This window comes from Mytilinidion resinicola (genome assembly GCF_010093595.1).
Source record: "Mytilinidion resinicola strain CBS 304.34 unplaced genomic scaffold BDZ99scaffold_1, whole genome shotgun sequence".
NCBI classification, from domain to species: Eukaryota; Fungi; Ascomycota; class Dothideomycetes; order Mytilinidiales; family Mytilinidiaceae; genus Mytilinidion; species Mytilinidion resinicola.
Genome location: NW_022985437.1, coordinates 1,045,594 through 1,059,193, shown reverse-complemented (window position 1 = coordinate 1,059,193; position 13,600 = coordinate 1,045,594). Strand labels below are relative to the sequence as shown.

At 51.0% G+C, this 13,600-nt stretch overlaps 8 protein-coding genes across 8 annotated transcripts; 3 read left to right on the top strand and 5 right to left on the bottom strand.

The window, feature by feature from the left end:
- The first annotated feature begins 27 nt into the window (after positions 1 to 27).
- On the top strand, positions 28 to 1,337 carry BDZ99DRAFT_456911 (uncharacterized protein). The gene has a single exon (XM_033718561.1). It carries the CDS (start codon positions 107 to 109, stop codon positions 863 to 865), a length of 759 nt encoding a protein of 252 aa, XP_033584091.1. The 5' UTR covers positions 28 to 106; the 3' UTR covers positions 866 to 1,337.
- On the bottom strand, positions 1,173 to 2,153 carry BDZ99DRAFT_513383 (ribosomal protein L4; the record flags this gene model as incomplete). Its single annotated transcript, XM_033724706.1, has 2 exons — positions 1,173 to 2,015; positions 2,070 to 2,153. 2 exons carry the CDS (start codon positions 2,151 to 2,153, stop codon positions 1,173 to 1,175), a joined length of 927 nt encoding a protein of 308 aa, XP_033584090.1.
- A 124-nt stretch (positions 2,154 to 2,277) lies between these two features.
- On the top strand, positions 2,278 to 3,981 carry BDZ99DRAFT_404541 (PEBP-like protein). Its single transcript, XM_033716397.1, has 2 exons — positions 2,278 to 2,871; positions 2,925 to 3,981. Exons 1-2 carry the CDS (start codon positions 2,313 to 2,315, stop codon positions 3,665 to 3,667), a joined length of 1,302 nt encoding a protein of 433 aa, XP_033584089.1. The 5' UTR covers positions 2,278 to 2,312; the 3' UTR covers positions 3,668 to 3,981.
- BDZ99DRAFT_404538 (alcohol oxidase) lies at positions 3,761 to 6,020 on the bottom strand. Its single transcript, XM_033716396.1, has 8 exons — positions 5,960 to 6,020; positions 5,542 to 5,894; positions 5,410 to 5,489; positions 5,282 to 5,357; positions 5,027 to 5,237; positions 4,268 to 4,971; positions 4,054 to 4,214; positions 3,761 to 3,981 (listed from the first exon to the last, which is right to left on the bottom strand). The coding sequence occupies exons 1-8, from the start codon at positions 5,991 to 5,993 to the stop codon at positions 3,906 to 3,908; spliced, it is 1,695 nt and encodes a 564-aa protein (XP_033584088.1). The 5' UTR covers positions 5,994 to 6,020; the 3' UTR covers positions 3,761 to 3,905.
- A 1,480-nt stretch (positions 6,021 to 7,500) lies between these two features.
- On the top strand, positions 7,501 to 9,533 carry BDZ99DRAFT_564918 (uncharacterized protein; the record flags this gene model as incomplete). The annotated part of the gene is made up of 3 exons (XM_033727413.1): positions 7,501 to 7,666; positions 7,725 to 8,084; positions 8,153 to 9,533. 3 exons carry the CDS (start codon positions 7,501 to 7,503, stop codon positions 9,283 to 9,285), a joined length of 1,659 nt encoding a protein of 552 aa, XP_033584087.1. The 3' UTR covers positions 9,286 to 9,533.
- A 168-nt stretch (positions 9,534 to 9,701) lies between these two features.
- On the bottom strand, positions 9,702 to 10,727 carry BDZ99DRAFT_513379 (uncharacterized protein; the record flags this gene model as incomplete). The annotated part of the gene is made up of 1 exon (XM_033724705.1): positions 9,702 to 10,727. The coding sequence occupies one exon, from the start codon at positions 10,725 to 10,727 to the stop codon at positions 9,702 to 9,704; it is 1,026 nt and encodes a 341-aa protein (XP_033584086.1).
- A 773-nt stretch (positions 10,728 to 11,500) lies between these two features.
- On the bottom strand, positions 11,501 to 12,618 carry BDZ99DRAFT_9370 (Aldo/keto reductase). Its single transcript, XM_033729049.1, has 2 exons — positions 11,717 to 12,618; positions 11,501 to 11,664 (listed from the first exon to the last, which is right to left on the bottom strand). Exon 1 carries the CDS (start codon positions 12,484 to 12,486, stop codon positions 11,914 to 11,916), a length of 573 nt encoding a protein of 190 aa, XP_033584085.1. The 5' UTR covers positions 12,487 to 12,618; the 3' UTR covers positions 11,501 to 11,664; positions 11,717 to 11,913.
- BDZ99DRAFT_9369 (Aldo/keto reductase) lies at positions 12,619 to 13,545 on the bottom strand. Its single transcript, XM_033729048.1, has 3 exons — positions 13,361 to 13,545; positions 12,997 to 13,307; positions 12,619 to 12,945 (listed from the first exon to the last, which is right to left on the bottom strand). Exons 1-3 carry the CDS (start codon positions 13,407 to 13,409, stop codon positions 12,751 to 12,753), a joined length of 555 nt encoding a protein of 184 aa, XP_033584084.1. The 5' UTR covers positions 13,410 to 13,545; the 3' UTR covers positions 12,619 to 12,750.
- Between the last annotated feature and the right edge of the window lie 55 nt (positions 13,546 to 13,600).

The window sequence follows — 13,600 nt, the reverse complement described above, 5'->3', positions numbered from 1 at the left end:
TGTAGATGCTCAGAGAATCGACATCGACACTCTTTCACGTCCTTTCTTCAACTGCGCTTTCGTTCCTTTCTTGTGTTGTCTCTCCTTGGAGCTACCTATTCTCGCGATGCCTCCTACTCACTTGGCTGGCACCACCCGCGCCCTCTACCGCGTCTTCATCCAACCCTCCCTGCAGCAAGCCCACGCGTCACCTTTGCGAACTCTCCGGCAGCCTACGCCTCTCATCGTCAAACCCATAATCGCTCCGCCTACTCGACGCCACAAAAGCTGGGCTACCCCGATACAAGACACATTCACAGTCGACGAGAACATCCGCAGCACCTACATCAACCTCGTTGACGAAAAGGGTTTCCACCCCGCCTGCCGACTGCGCAACACGCTGAGCGGCCTGGACCGCGAACAATTTCACATCGTGTTAGTTTCAAAGCCTAATGGAGATCAACCCTCACCCAACGATCCTGGATCGCTGCCGACCTGCAAGATCATTGCCAAACGGGAGCTGCAAGCGCGACGGAAGACAAAATTAAAGCAAGCCAGCAAGCAGAAGTCGGTTTTGGCATCCGGGAAGCAATTGGAAGTTAATTGGGCGATCGATGCAAATGATTTGAAGCATAGACTGAACAGACTGAAGGAGTTTCTGATGCAAGGGAGGAAAGTGGAGGTCATGCTAGGGACGAAGGCAAAAGCGAAGAGGAAGGCTACGCGGGAGGAGGCAGCGGCAGTTTTGGACAAAGTTAGGGACGCGATGAGAGAGTGCAAAGGGTCTTCTGAGACTAAAAAGGCGGACGGCAATTTAGGGGGAGTGATGACGTTGTATTTTGAAGGGGCTCCAGCGGAAAAGAAGGCAGACCAGAATAAGGAGTAAGGGTCTTTTCAAGACTCGGAAACCATACTCAGAAGGAGGCAGACTACGGCCTAACGAATTGTGAGAAGGTTCACAATATCCCTCGAGGTGTCAGTGCGGAGGAAGAGTCCATGTCCACACAGTTTCGAGGAACCAAGTATGTGAAAGGTCTCTGTAGATGTGATATACCGTTTACATAGACGTAAAATACAATGTACTTATACACCTCTGCGCCCTCTTAGATGCTCTTTGCCTTCCTGTTCATACCATACAACCCCAGAAAGCAAATCTCTTGGCATTTTTACAAGTTTCCCAAGATAGCTTTCCTCTACTGCAGCTTGTTCACTAGCCTCTTGGTCTTCGTCAAATCGGTTTGATGGGCCTCCAGAATCCTGGCCAGTGCTCCCTTCTCCACCACTATTCTCCCCATTTCCAGCAAATCCTTAACATCCACCTCTTCCCACGTCAAGGCCCTTCCCTCCTCCCCCATACCATCAAGAGCCCTGAACAGGTTCGTCCGCTCGTGCCTTGGCCCCTCGGTCACTAGTAAACTCCGACCATGCGGTCGGCCCCATTGATGCGCCTCAAACACCTCCCTGGCGTATCCGGTACTGTAATCCTCCATTTCCAAGCTCTCATCTACGATGATCAACTCCCCCTTCCGGTACCGATAGCTCAACGCCGTCCGCCACGCCAGATCGTACACCTTCCGTGGTAGCTTGGTGCTGAAGTCGCGGGGCTTGGGCCCGAATGCCACACCACCACCCCGTAGCATGGGGGACTTCTTGTCACCAAGACGTGCTTTACCACTACCCTTCTGTGGTCGAACTTTCCTCGTCGAACCGTGGACCTCTTCGCGCCATTTAGTCGAGGCCGTGCCCAAGCGTGTCATATCACCCTCGTAGACGATGGCGCGGTGCAGGATATCTCGACGGGTAGGTAGATAGAGGTGGTTTACTGGGTAGTATTCGAAGCGAAGAGGTTCGAGAGCTGGGAACGAGTAGATGATAGTTGTGACGGCCTGTGGGCCAATGGGCGCGGGCGAGGGGCTCGTAGAGGTAGTGGTGCTCTTGGGTGAACTTGTGAGATTTGCTGAGGCATACAGCTGCGCGGCATCAGGAGAGGAGACGGTCGTTTCGGTAGTGATTGAGCGGGTGAGACGGGGGGTCTTCTGAGGATATCATTAGAGACAGATCAAGACGGAAGGGTAGGACGGGCATCGTACGGCAAGGCCATCCTGTGCAACGCTTGTCCTGCTCAATTGACATATTACTCCCCGTAGCGGGTTCGCGACGTGTCGTGCTGCCATGTTCGACGGTCTGGTAAGGAGTGGACGCAGTCGGTGATGCTCGATAGGTTGGAGGTCGTCGATGCGGCTCAAGAAAAGTTCGCTTGGGAGAGGTCGAGAACTTCGCCCCAATCCTCCCCCATCACTTCCCCCGACCACGCGCCCGGCCCATTTGACATCATGGCGCCTGGAAACCACGCTGTGCGCCCTTTGAATTCGTGCTTACGATGCGTTCGACAAACCGGCAATGGCAACGCCTCCCTCGTTGCCAACTCCGCGCGATTTCTCTCCTCGACTGCGCGGACCCCCGAAGACGTCCAAGTGAACAAAACCGAGAAAGTCGAGAGGGTCGACAAGTTTCCTGAACTCGATCCAGCAACTGTCGTTGGTAAACGCGATGAGAGACGCTTGATTCGATTCCGGGGCGTTATGCCCATTGGTTCTCGAAGACGCCGGGCCGCTCTCCAAAATTCTCAGAACATACCCTTCGAACAACTTCCGTACCAATGCTTCCAAGACGCACGAAAGGTGCTCCAAGAGGATCGCCAAGAGAAGATCAAGCAGATTGAAGTTGCAAGGCTAAGGATCGCGAATCTGCAAGCCCAAGATGAAGCTATCAGTGGTGGAAAACAAGCCAAAGAGAACCGACTCCGAAGCATGTACAACCGCCTGGAAGAGTTGAAGATCCTAGCAGATATCAACGACCCCGTGGTCAAGAAGAAGCACGAAGATGGTGAAGGTAGACTCTTGTTGCTCATCATTGGCAATGCCCTAGTTTCTAACTCATCTCAGAGGATATGAACAAGCCTATCTACCGATACCTTGCAGACAAGCAGTGGCGCCAATACCGACGGAAGATCCTAGAGCAGCGCATATCTCAGCTAAATCTTGTTCCCGATATCCTCCCACATCTGGATCCCGTCGCAGAAGTCGATCTCGCTTTCGGTCGACGCAAGATACCGCACGGCGATTTTGTAGACTCTCTGATCAGTGAGCGTGCGCCTAGGCTGAAGGTACAGGTCTTTGACAAGGGAGAGAGGCTTGTTACGGTTGTAGTGGTGGACCCGGATGTTCCTATCGTGCAGAAGGATGGTTTCGAATACCGGTGTCATTTTATTGCCTCAAACATCCCGATCTCTCCAACCTCAACTTCCATTGCTCTAAACCAGCTCGATCTGAAAGTCAAAGATACCACTGCTAAGCACATTGCTCTGCCCTGGCTCCCACCCACAGTTCACAAGGGCGCCCCTTACCATCGACTAGCAGTCTTCCTCCTACGACAAGCAGATGGCAACGTCATCGACACTGCTAAGGTCGGGCGTAGCACAAAGAGAGACGGATTCATCCTCCGAAGCTTTATAGACAAGCAAAGGTTGACGCCAGTGGGCGTCACCGTGTTCAGGACGAAGTGGGACGATAATATGGCTAGTGTCATGCAGAGAGCGGGCTTGGGAGACCAGGTGAACATGGAGTTCAAGAGGAAACGCGTTGAGCCTCTTCCATATAAGAAGAAGGATGGTGCTAGGTACCGGTAGAAAAAAAAGGCTGTACAAAATTAGTAGGTTCTGTAGGATGTGTATTATATATGCCCGGTACATCAGCGCACGAGCTGTGTGAGTACTGGAGGTCTCTTAATGATTTGCCAAATGCATCTGGTAATACTATATCTATTTCATTGAATTACAATCTTCACAGGAAAAGTTCATCGAACGGCAACATTTGCAACACCCCGAAACAAACCAACGATATGCATACGTCTTCGGTTGCGGTTCATCAAAGGCCATACTCTTTGATCATCACCTCCGCCGCTTTTTGACCGATCAGATACGCCGTAGGTTGAGTGTGATTGCTTCTTCGTGTCAGTCCAAGCTCTGTGTAAAGCGCATATTCTTGTTGAAATAAGGAAACCATTCTAGCTTACTTAGTTGTGACTGGAGCGACGCTTAGGTCAACTACCCGGAGGCCTTCCACTCCAAAGACTCGAAATGCTGTATCGACACAAGCCATTGGATCGTCGGGTCTACCCATCTTCGCTGTCCCGTGCGCATGCCACACAGTCCCGACAGCGTCCTTCAGGAATTTCTACAAAGTCTCTCATTAAATAATGGACCAGATTGAACGCGTTTCTTGCTTACCTGGACGTCCTCGTGAGACCTGCTTTCCGGAGCGAAAACAAAGCGTTTGATATGCTTCTTGAGGTCGGAGTCCTGGAAGAAATCCACTGTATTCCGAACAGCCTCTGTCATCACCTTTCTATCGTACGGATGCTCCATGTACTTGAAGTCGATGACTGGGGTATCTTGGGGGTTAGCAGAACGCAAAGTAACCTCTCCTTCAGACTGAGGGTTCATCAAGAACGTCACTATGGACAGGTATCCGGAGTTTGGAGACAGCTGGGATCCCGGTGGAAACAAGGCTGCGCAACCAGTTATCTCTGAAGCCGGAACCGTCGGCTTCGAAAGATATTGCTGAATATCCTTCGGCAGGGCCTGGAACTCCGGATATTCTTCCAGATGCGGATCTTTGAAAAATCCCCCAGCCAGCGTGCCATTGTGATGAGCCATGGGACCTGATCGGCTTTCGTTCCAAAGCTGTTGTGCATCACGGACGCTATCTGCGTTACTTTCAAAAGCATACCTCTCCGTCAGATCCGTATCGACCTCCGCGCATATGAAAGCAAGGATGTGGTCGCGAAGATTTTTTCCAACACCAGAAAGGTCGTGAACAACCTCAATACCATGAGCTTTAAGCTCCGCGGCAGGACCAATGCCATTCAGCAGGAGCAACTTCGGCGTATCAAGGGCTCCAGCACTCACAATGACGTCCTTGAATGAAGAAGCTGGTGAATCATTAGTGCTTTATCAGACAAAACTCGCCTCACTTTTTGATCTTGCCTTTTCGTCCGTCATCAACTTCCACGCCGACAATCTTCTTCCCATTCTTCAATAGTCGTGCTACTTTGTTCTCGGTCCAGATGGTGAGATTGCTCGGTGGACTTTCAAGATGTGCAGTCGCACTAGTCGTTCTGCCTTGTCGAGAGTACGAAGACGGAAATACACCCACGCCGATTGGATTTCCAGAGTTCAGGTCCAAGTTCAGAGGATGCTATTAATGTTAGCCATGAAGACATAGCAGTCAAAAATACCGACCCCAAGATTCAACAAGGCGTCTAAATACGCCTCAGACCCTTTCTCAAGGTCGACCGGAATGGATATGTCTACAGTTCTGTACTTGTTTAGCGCGATCAATCTTTCATTCGCGATCGACGAGAGCATACCCCTCCTGGCCATGGTCTTCAGCCCGCGGGTCTGCGTACTTCGAGTACTTGTGCGCAGTCGACGTATCGTAGTTTTCAATCTGCAGAGCCATCCGTCAGGAAATCCTATGAAAGGTGATAAATCTAGCACACCCGCTTGAAACGCTCCTTCGTCTCTTCCCACCTCCAACTATCATCGCCAACCAGCTCAGCCCACCTATTGTAGTCCTCTTTGGACCCATAAAGATAGACCGCAAAGTTCAGGATACTGCTTCCGCCGAGCCCCTTGCCCCTCGCATACGGGATGCAACGGTCATTCAGTTCTTTTTGCGGTACGGTTGAGTAGCCATGGTCCAGATCTGGACGCGTGAACGCAGGTGTCCAGCGATGGAATGGAGCACGCAGGGTGTCGCCCTCCGGCCGACCACCGGCCTCAATCAGCAGGACTGATGGGCGTGTCCGGGCGTTGACAAGACGGTTGGCAAGAAGACATCCCGAAGTACCAGCTGTAGATGCACTTAACATAGGCCTAATTGGGAATGGCAGCAAAGCAGTCTAGGGCTAAACGAACCGCCAATAATGATGAAATCAAAAGCCAAAGCCATTGTCTGTGGTAAATGTCACAAAGAGTTCTGATCAACTCACATGTTCCGCTGAACTGGGAATAAAGGCACTTTATATTGGGCCATAGCTACATGGATAGGACGTCGCATTGCCGCTTTCTTCTACCTACGTCTCACATGCATATCCGTCCATCCTCTCTCAGCCAATTGGTATCTAGAATGGCGATGCCAAGTTGCAGCAAACCCCGCATTTCTTACTACATGGTACTCCGAGTGCTGGTGTTCGACTCGCTTTGGCCCCAAAGTAAGCATATTATGCCATTCATCCATGCGGAGATCACCTCGTTGAGGCCATTGCTGAGTTCGTGCAGCTGATCATAGACTAATCTTAGTGGCGCAGTGGTCGGTTATTGATCGCGGCTTAGGGGGGCCTGGCCATCGCACACCGACCCCACAAACACGATGACTACGAATGAGACAGCCAGGGGTATGCTCATAAGCAATTATTGCTCAGCAAAATTTGAATTAACATCTCCACATTATACTATCAGCTCCGAATCTAGTATTCTATATTCGCTGAAATGGTACCTTGGAGGTATAAAATGAATCGGCCCTTCTGTAAACTGCTCTTCAGAAAAGCAAGAAGACAGAAAGTACACTCCATTTGTATCTTCCCGCTGATCACATTCAAGGGTACGTCCGTTTTCACATCTCGCCGAATTGAATGCCCCGTTATAGGTCTGTGTACGCTCCTTTGACAATACTTCTGGCACTCCAGTATGCTCTTAAACCTTCGCAAGCCTTATCTCATTTCAGTAAACATAATGCAGTCTGAAGTAGTCCAGCCAGTCTGCAAGCTCAATGAGCTTTCCAGGTTATCACGCATTTGGCAATGGCTTGAATTGCCCTTGACAGTGACAAAGAGATCTACACAAATTTATGACAAGGCATTCCACATTCGCCAATAAAATTCTATGCGCTCTCTTCCTTCTCCACTCACATCTCATCTAAAACACCAACGATGCGTCTTTCAGCTATCGCCGCGCTCTTCTTCTCCGTTGCTCTTCCCATGAGCTCCGCAATGGAACTCCAGACACGAGCCTGTTATTGTGGACAGTCTTGCACCTCATACGGATGGGACGAGGGTAACAACTGGAGCAATGGGAACCGCTTCAACTTCAACGAAGAGGCAGTGTCTTTCTCGATTGACAACTCTGCCATGTGGTGATATCTTTACACCGACAAGAACTGCGGGGGAAATCGACAGGGCGAAACGTCTGGGTGTCATAACTCGAACGCTGGGTGGGTGTACTCAGCTAAGTGCTGGGATTAGGGGGCTGAAAGGAGGCAGACTGGACGCAAAACTCGGAAGGAGTCAGTTTCATCCGTTCAGACTGTATTGGTAATGGAGTCGAGGTCTATGTGGTCTTCCGCCATGAGAGATTGCAGACAAGAGTGGTTCTTTCGGTGTGCCGAGGCCCGTGCTGAAACCTAAAAAGGAGGACATCTGCAACCTCAATCAATCATCCATCTTTCTTACTGTGATTCTATGGCTCCAGCAAACAGCCCTCGTGTTCCGAGAGCAGTATCAAGGGTGCCCTCAATAGCACCTTCAATTGCATCCTCACTTCCCTTTCCGGTCGTACCTTCGTCATTGCAAATCGCTCTCGCCGTTGCTGTCGTCAAGTCGAAGCCAGATAATGTCTCAATTAAGGGTATTTCATCTCCTGGATTATAGGCCTGAGTCAAGAAGTGCTGATACACTGTTCTCAGATTTCATACTCCGTCTGCGCGAGCATCTGAGACGTGGGAAGCGACCTGAGCTGAAAGCCGTCCAGCATCAACATCTCGATGGCGCCGGCTACTGGCGGGACCAATTCGAACGAGCAGAAAGGGTCAGACTTGAGCTCCAAGCCAAGATATCTCACTTGGAACGAGGGAAAGACGATCTAAAGCGCCTCCTAGCAGAGGCCAGGTCGTCAGAGTCGGCGGCCACTTCCTCGAAGCGTAAACGGGAGACTGCAAAAGCTTGCTCGTCCTCCAAGTCTGTGAAACGGTCTAAGGTATCAAACGATACCCCTGCGCAAGACGAGATTACCCACGACCCGTTCTCGGAAGATTATGAAACTCTTAGTCACGTGGGAGAAGGCAAGTCACACTTCCCATACCAACGTCCCTTTTACCATTCTGATTAGATACAGCCGGCACCACTCTCGCCAACAGCTTATATAGTGTTCACAAACTGTTCAGGCAATCATGGCAGTCAAGTGCGGACTCTCAAGCACTCTGTTTCAATCTGGTTCAGACTGCTCGTGCCTTGGGATCCGTCATATTTTCGTCGTGTAAACGACAAGATTCAGCTACTACTACTTCTTCTGTCACCGGAGGTAAACAGAAGCAGACAGTAGAGGCCGTTCTTCTCGCGAAAGATCAAATTGATCTCGGATCGACTATCAGGGTGTCAGCCCGAGCCTTCACTTCGTTGCTAGTCGGCCTGACTAGACTCTCAGAGCATCGCCAAAACCAACTTGCAGGCATAGTGGTCTATGAATGTGTGAAGATGTTTCGGAATATTCTTGACGGCATCACAGAATCTGCTTTGGCAACAGCAAAGCTCAACTTGCCGACGGCGGGAGCCGCCAGCTCTTCCACGGCTACTGGAAAGAGTCGCGCAAAGGCTATGAAAACTGTACAGGATACCACCTCCCGAGGCATCGTTCAGTTTCTTAATGCCGCTATTTCTTACCTTGATGTCGGCGATCAATTGCACAAGCAGCTGTTTGAAGGCTTCATGTTTGTTCTTCTTGAACGCATCGGAAAGCGTCTTTACGTCTGCACATTCGACCGCGAGCGAAGTGCAACTATCGAAGGAGATATTAGCCCACCAGAGAACCTTGGTTCTGCGTCCGCTGGACCCAGGAAGGAGTTGGAGCAAAAGGCTCTTCGGCTGGAAATTCCGAATCTCATTGCCATGCTAGAGAAGGCGATGTCTCACGCCCCGCACCATATGCACGCTCACTCAGAAGCGGGTTCGAAGTCTACAAAGGGCGGATCGCAAACCGGTAAATCTACGTTGGGCCCCAGGCGTCCGACCATTGGTGCGAAGGTTACCTTAAATCGGCGCGCAAAAGAGCGCCTTCAGCAGACACTAATCAATTGCATGTTTGGAGGAGACGACAAAGACGACTTCTTGGATTGCCTCAGGATGCCTCCTCGCTTGGCAGCTTTGCCATCCCTTCCAAGGATAGAGGAGAAGGACATGACTGAATGGTTCAAGAAGGAGGTTTGGAGGCTCGTTGGTTGGGACATTCTAGGTAGGGAGGTAGAATGGTAGGTCTCGTCCCACAGTGCTTTTCATGGAGTCGGTACTAGTACTCTCACTCTCGAACTCGTCTACGCTTATATTTTCTATCTTTCGCTACCCTCGTCAAAAAGCAAAGCTTTCATGTTTGTATCCACATATACCCTTATATTCTTTTATGCTATGATGGAGGAAAATCAGCATAGTCGAACAGAATCTAGCCAGCATATTCCCTAGAGCTACATAAGAATATTCCAATGAAACAAATAACAGTCTATATCCCCTGAATTGGCCGCTGAGTAAAAGAAAGTCTATTTTTCCGAAATTACCCTCGCAAACCCGAACTTGATCAGTCGCTGGATACCTGCCAGCCACTTGACCGTCACTCGGAGCACTCCTACTCTCAATACTGTTGTCAACACCACTGCCTTCCTAAGCTTCAGCAAGGCTTAAATCACTCCCACATGATCTTCTCCACAAGCGCATGTACTGCCCGTCAGTGACCTAGAGGGACTACTGGGTATGTACGAGCTGTGCACACTGCCTACCGGAGACATCATAGGACTCCTCCCGCACAGATAACACTTCCCACTTGCTGCAGACCTCGCAGGACTCTGTTCACCGGACCCATGCCAGCTGGCCGTCCGAGCGTCCGGGGACCTTCCAGCACGCGACCCATAGTCGCTACCAGCGTCAGACACCCCAATAACGCTACTACTCGGGCTCTCGACATCCAGATCTTCGCCGCCCTCCCACTCCACCTCAATAGTCTCAAACACCGCCACCGCCTCCTTCAGCCGCTGCACAACCCTTCCGGCCTGCTCTGACTCAGTCTTGAACTCTGCCACCCACTCTGCCTTGACATCCACCTCCTCGTCTTCCTCCACCGCCTTTACGATCCGCGCGAGGAGCTCATCTGTTGAGCTGGACAAGATGCGCAAGATGTTCCTGAGTCTGACGCGGTTTACGTCCTTCCCCAGAACGCTGAGGTCGTTGCCGCCGTCCGTGAAGAGCCCGTCGCGCGTGTCGTTTGTACGCAAGGCGGAGTGGGTACCGAGGCAGTCGATGATGTACTGGATATAATATTCCACGCGGCACAGGGCAGCGACGAGCGTGATAGCGTGGCCACGGGCGAGTGTCCGAATGAGGCGGACTTCTGGCTCGGGGAGTTCTTGTGGCTGGAGGCGTATCGTAGCTAGGAGAGTGGTGAGGGTAAGGGAGTCGGGGTCGATCGCGCCTTCGGGCTGGGCTTGGTATTCTGAGCGAAGGGTGCTGAGGAGGGTTCGCTGGGCGGAGAAGGTGGAGAGGGCGGTGTCGAAGTCGTAGAGGGCGGTGGTGATGGAGTGGATTGTTGGAGTGGTGGTGCGGAGGATTGCTAGGCGCGTTATGGCCTGGCTGGTCTTGATGGTGGTTGATATTGAGGTGGTGGAGACGGGGGAAGGTGATCGGAGAGATGCGGTCCTAGAGGGCGACATGGTGGGAGACCTTGTGGGAGGCATGTTGGAGTAGTGGAGGCTCCCAAGGTAGTGTTGAATGTTTGGATTCTAAAGTGTGTGGTGTTTGAAATAGATGGATGCTAGTGATATATGATATATTGGAGCGTAATTTTATGTAGCTTGTAAAAGAGAGAATAAGTTTCTCAGAAGCAGAAGATATAGGTACCTGAAGTTCAACAGTGAAGATGTTGACAGCACATTGGGTACGCAGACAAACGAGTGTCATGATGAGCTGTGCGTGTAGTTGGCCAGCATAGGTACGTACTCAACACGTTAATACTTTAGGGCCAACGCGACTAAGAGGTTGTGAATTGATAATCTAGCCCATCGATTTCAAAACAACCTTCCGTAGCGAAGGGGATTGACTTATTGACACTGTCGCACTCAGCCATCTACAACCCAATTGAGCGGCTGACCGCTGTTTGACATAGTTTTGATTCTTGAATATTACTAGCAATGCCGGCCTAAAAGCATATTAAAGGAGCAAAGCGCTACGTTCCTCCGGGGAGGATGTAGCCACTACTGAAATGGGGTCTCTCCAGATCATTGATTTTTCTTGCAAAGGGCTAATATTTTGCTCCGAGCGCAGTTCGAGCCCAGGGGCACGTGAACAGGTAAACAGTGTTGGGCTATCGCGGAGAACTCCCCGTCGACGCTTTACACCGCGCTAGCTTTCCTTCCGTGCGACACGTTTAAAAGATATTCAAAAAGCAAAAAGATCACCCTCCCGATGGAGGGTGTAGAAAACCCCGGACGGTTTTACTTCCGCGAGGACTTACATTTCCGCGCGACTTTTCAGTCGAATCTATAGGAAATAACCATAATGTCGACTCCTGACAAGGGCTGGATTCGAACTCACAGCCTTTGCAGGTTGTTGTACTTACTTTGTGCGGAACCAACTGCGCCGACCAACCTGCTGCTCAAATTAGTTGGGGATTGGTAGAATTAACCCAAATATATGGACTCACTCGTGCGCACTGTTAAGCCACAGATGAAAAATTGTGGCAGAGCACGTGGCTTCTCGCGGAATCCTCCGCGACGCGTCGACTCGATATCACGGGAGAGGAATACTTTTATGCGTTGTTTTCATTTTACTGACCGTTCGACGCCTTCACAGCTGTCACCTTCGCCTATGACCAAGAATTGGGCACCATGTAAGACACGCTCAACCCTCCCCGAAGAGCTCCTTCTGCACATCGTACTCATATGTCAACTCCTTGTGCCAATACGTCGGCGCCGTCGCACTCGTCAGCTGCCATGCTTGCTCTAATGCCTCCACCACCTCCTCCGGCAGCGGCCCCCTCTCACAAAACTCCAGATTCATCTCCAGCTGCTTGAAGCTACTGATCCCCATGATGATCCCATCACCCTCCTTCTCCACCGTCCCCATCCGCAACACAGAGTGATGCACCAGCCACCGGAACGCGACCTCCAGCATGCTAAGATTATGCTTGGCGACGATGGGTTCTAGTAGTGCGAGGGCTGCGAAGGTCTGGTCTTTGAAGTAACGCCAGCGATACATACCGCCCATGGTGCTGGCAGTGTTGCCGAAGCGGCCGTCGATGGGGGTGGTGGAGGCGGATTTGATCTTGCCGGAGAAGAGACCGCCGGCGATGGGGTTGTAGATTACGAGGGAGATGGAGTAGCGGCGAAGGCAGGGGACGAGTTCGAGTTCGATGGTGCGGGCTGTAAATATCAGGAAATTGTTTGGATAGAGCAAACGTAGACACTTGGACATTGAAGGATGGACTCAGGCATGCTAGGCACGAGAAAAGTGGCATACTCATCAAGTACTCTGCCCGTGTGTACACCTGTTTACCACTGCAGGAAGTGCTACAACAAGTTTCCACATAGCCCAAGGTGAAGTGCAGCTATCTTCTTTAAATTCCTGAAAATATATTGAAGCAACCCAAGCAGTGGCAGACCAGTGTACACACGAGACAGCTTGTTCTATAATTAGTGTGCCACCTTTTCCATGCCCCGCGTGTCAAGATAGGGGAAATCAGAGTCGATTGAAAGGGGGGTGCTTACTTATGGCATTGTAGATGGCTTGGTATATGGTTGGGCGGACCCACCCATGCTCTTTGCAAGTCATCACAATCTCGGCGACCTCGTAGGCTGTGTAGTTGCTGAGACCGAGTTGCTTGAATTTGCTTTCTTTGTATAAATCATTTACGGCTCTGAGAGTTTCCTCGAACTACTGGACATCAGTACTAAAGAAGGTATCTACAAATTGGCGATGGCATACCGGAACCGCCCTATCAGCAGCATGTAGATAGAAGATGTCCACTGAATCTGTGCCCAGTTCTGCCAAGCTCTTGTTCAACTGTTCCTTGACCGTCGCTCCCTTATGGTCTCCGGGTTGCAGGGGAAACCATTTGGTTGCAATCTTAAGACCACGCTCTTTCCAGCCCGCCTCTTTCGTGAACGCTTCCTGCTTACCGCCGACATAGATGCGGGCGGTGTCAATTTCGTTGTAGCCTTGAGCCTGAAAGTAGTCCAAGGCCTTTTTGAACTCGGCGAGGTCTGTGATACGGGCACCGGCAGACTCATCAGGGCCTACAGAAGTGAGTTCGTGGGTATGGTCTGTGGTGCAATACGGGGACACGTACCCATGGTCATCAGACCGAGGATAACTCGTGGTTTTGAGATCTGAGACATGATGCCGGACTGATGAACCTGAGGCAGAGATTTGATGAAATTGCGATGATTGCATTGCTATTAAGGAAGAGCGACACTTATACCCGACGACAAAGGCGTCTTGAGCTGCACAGCGTGGTGTCTACATTTCTAAGCCGGCAGAGTACAGCAACAGCCGGAGATAATCAGTGAACGGGTCCCAACGCTCTCAC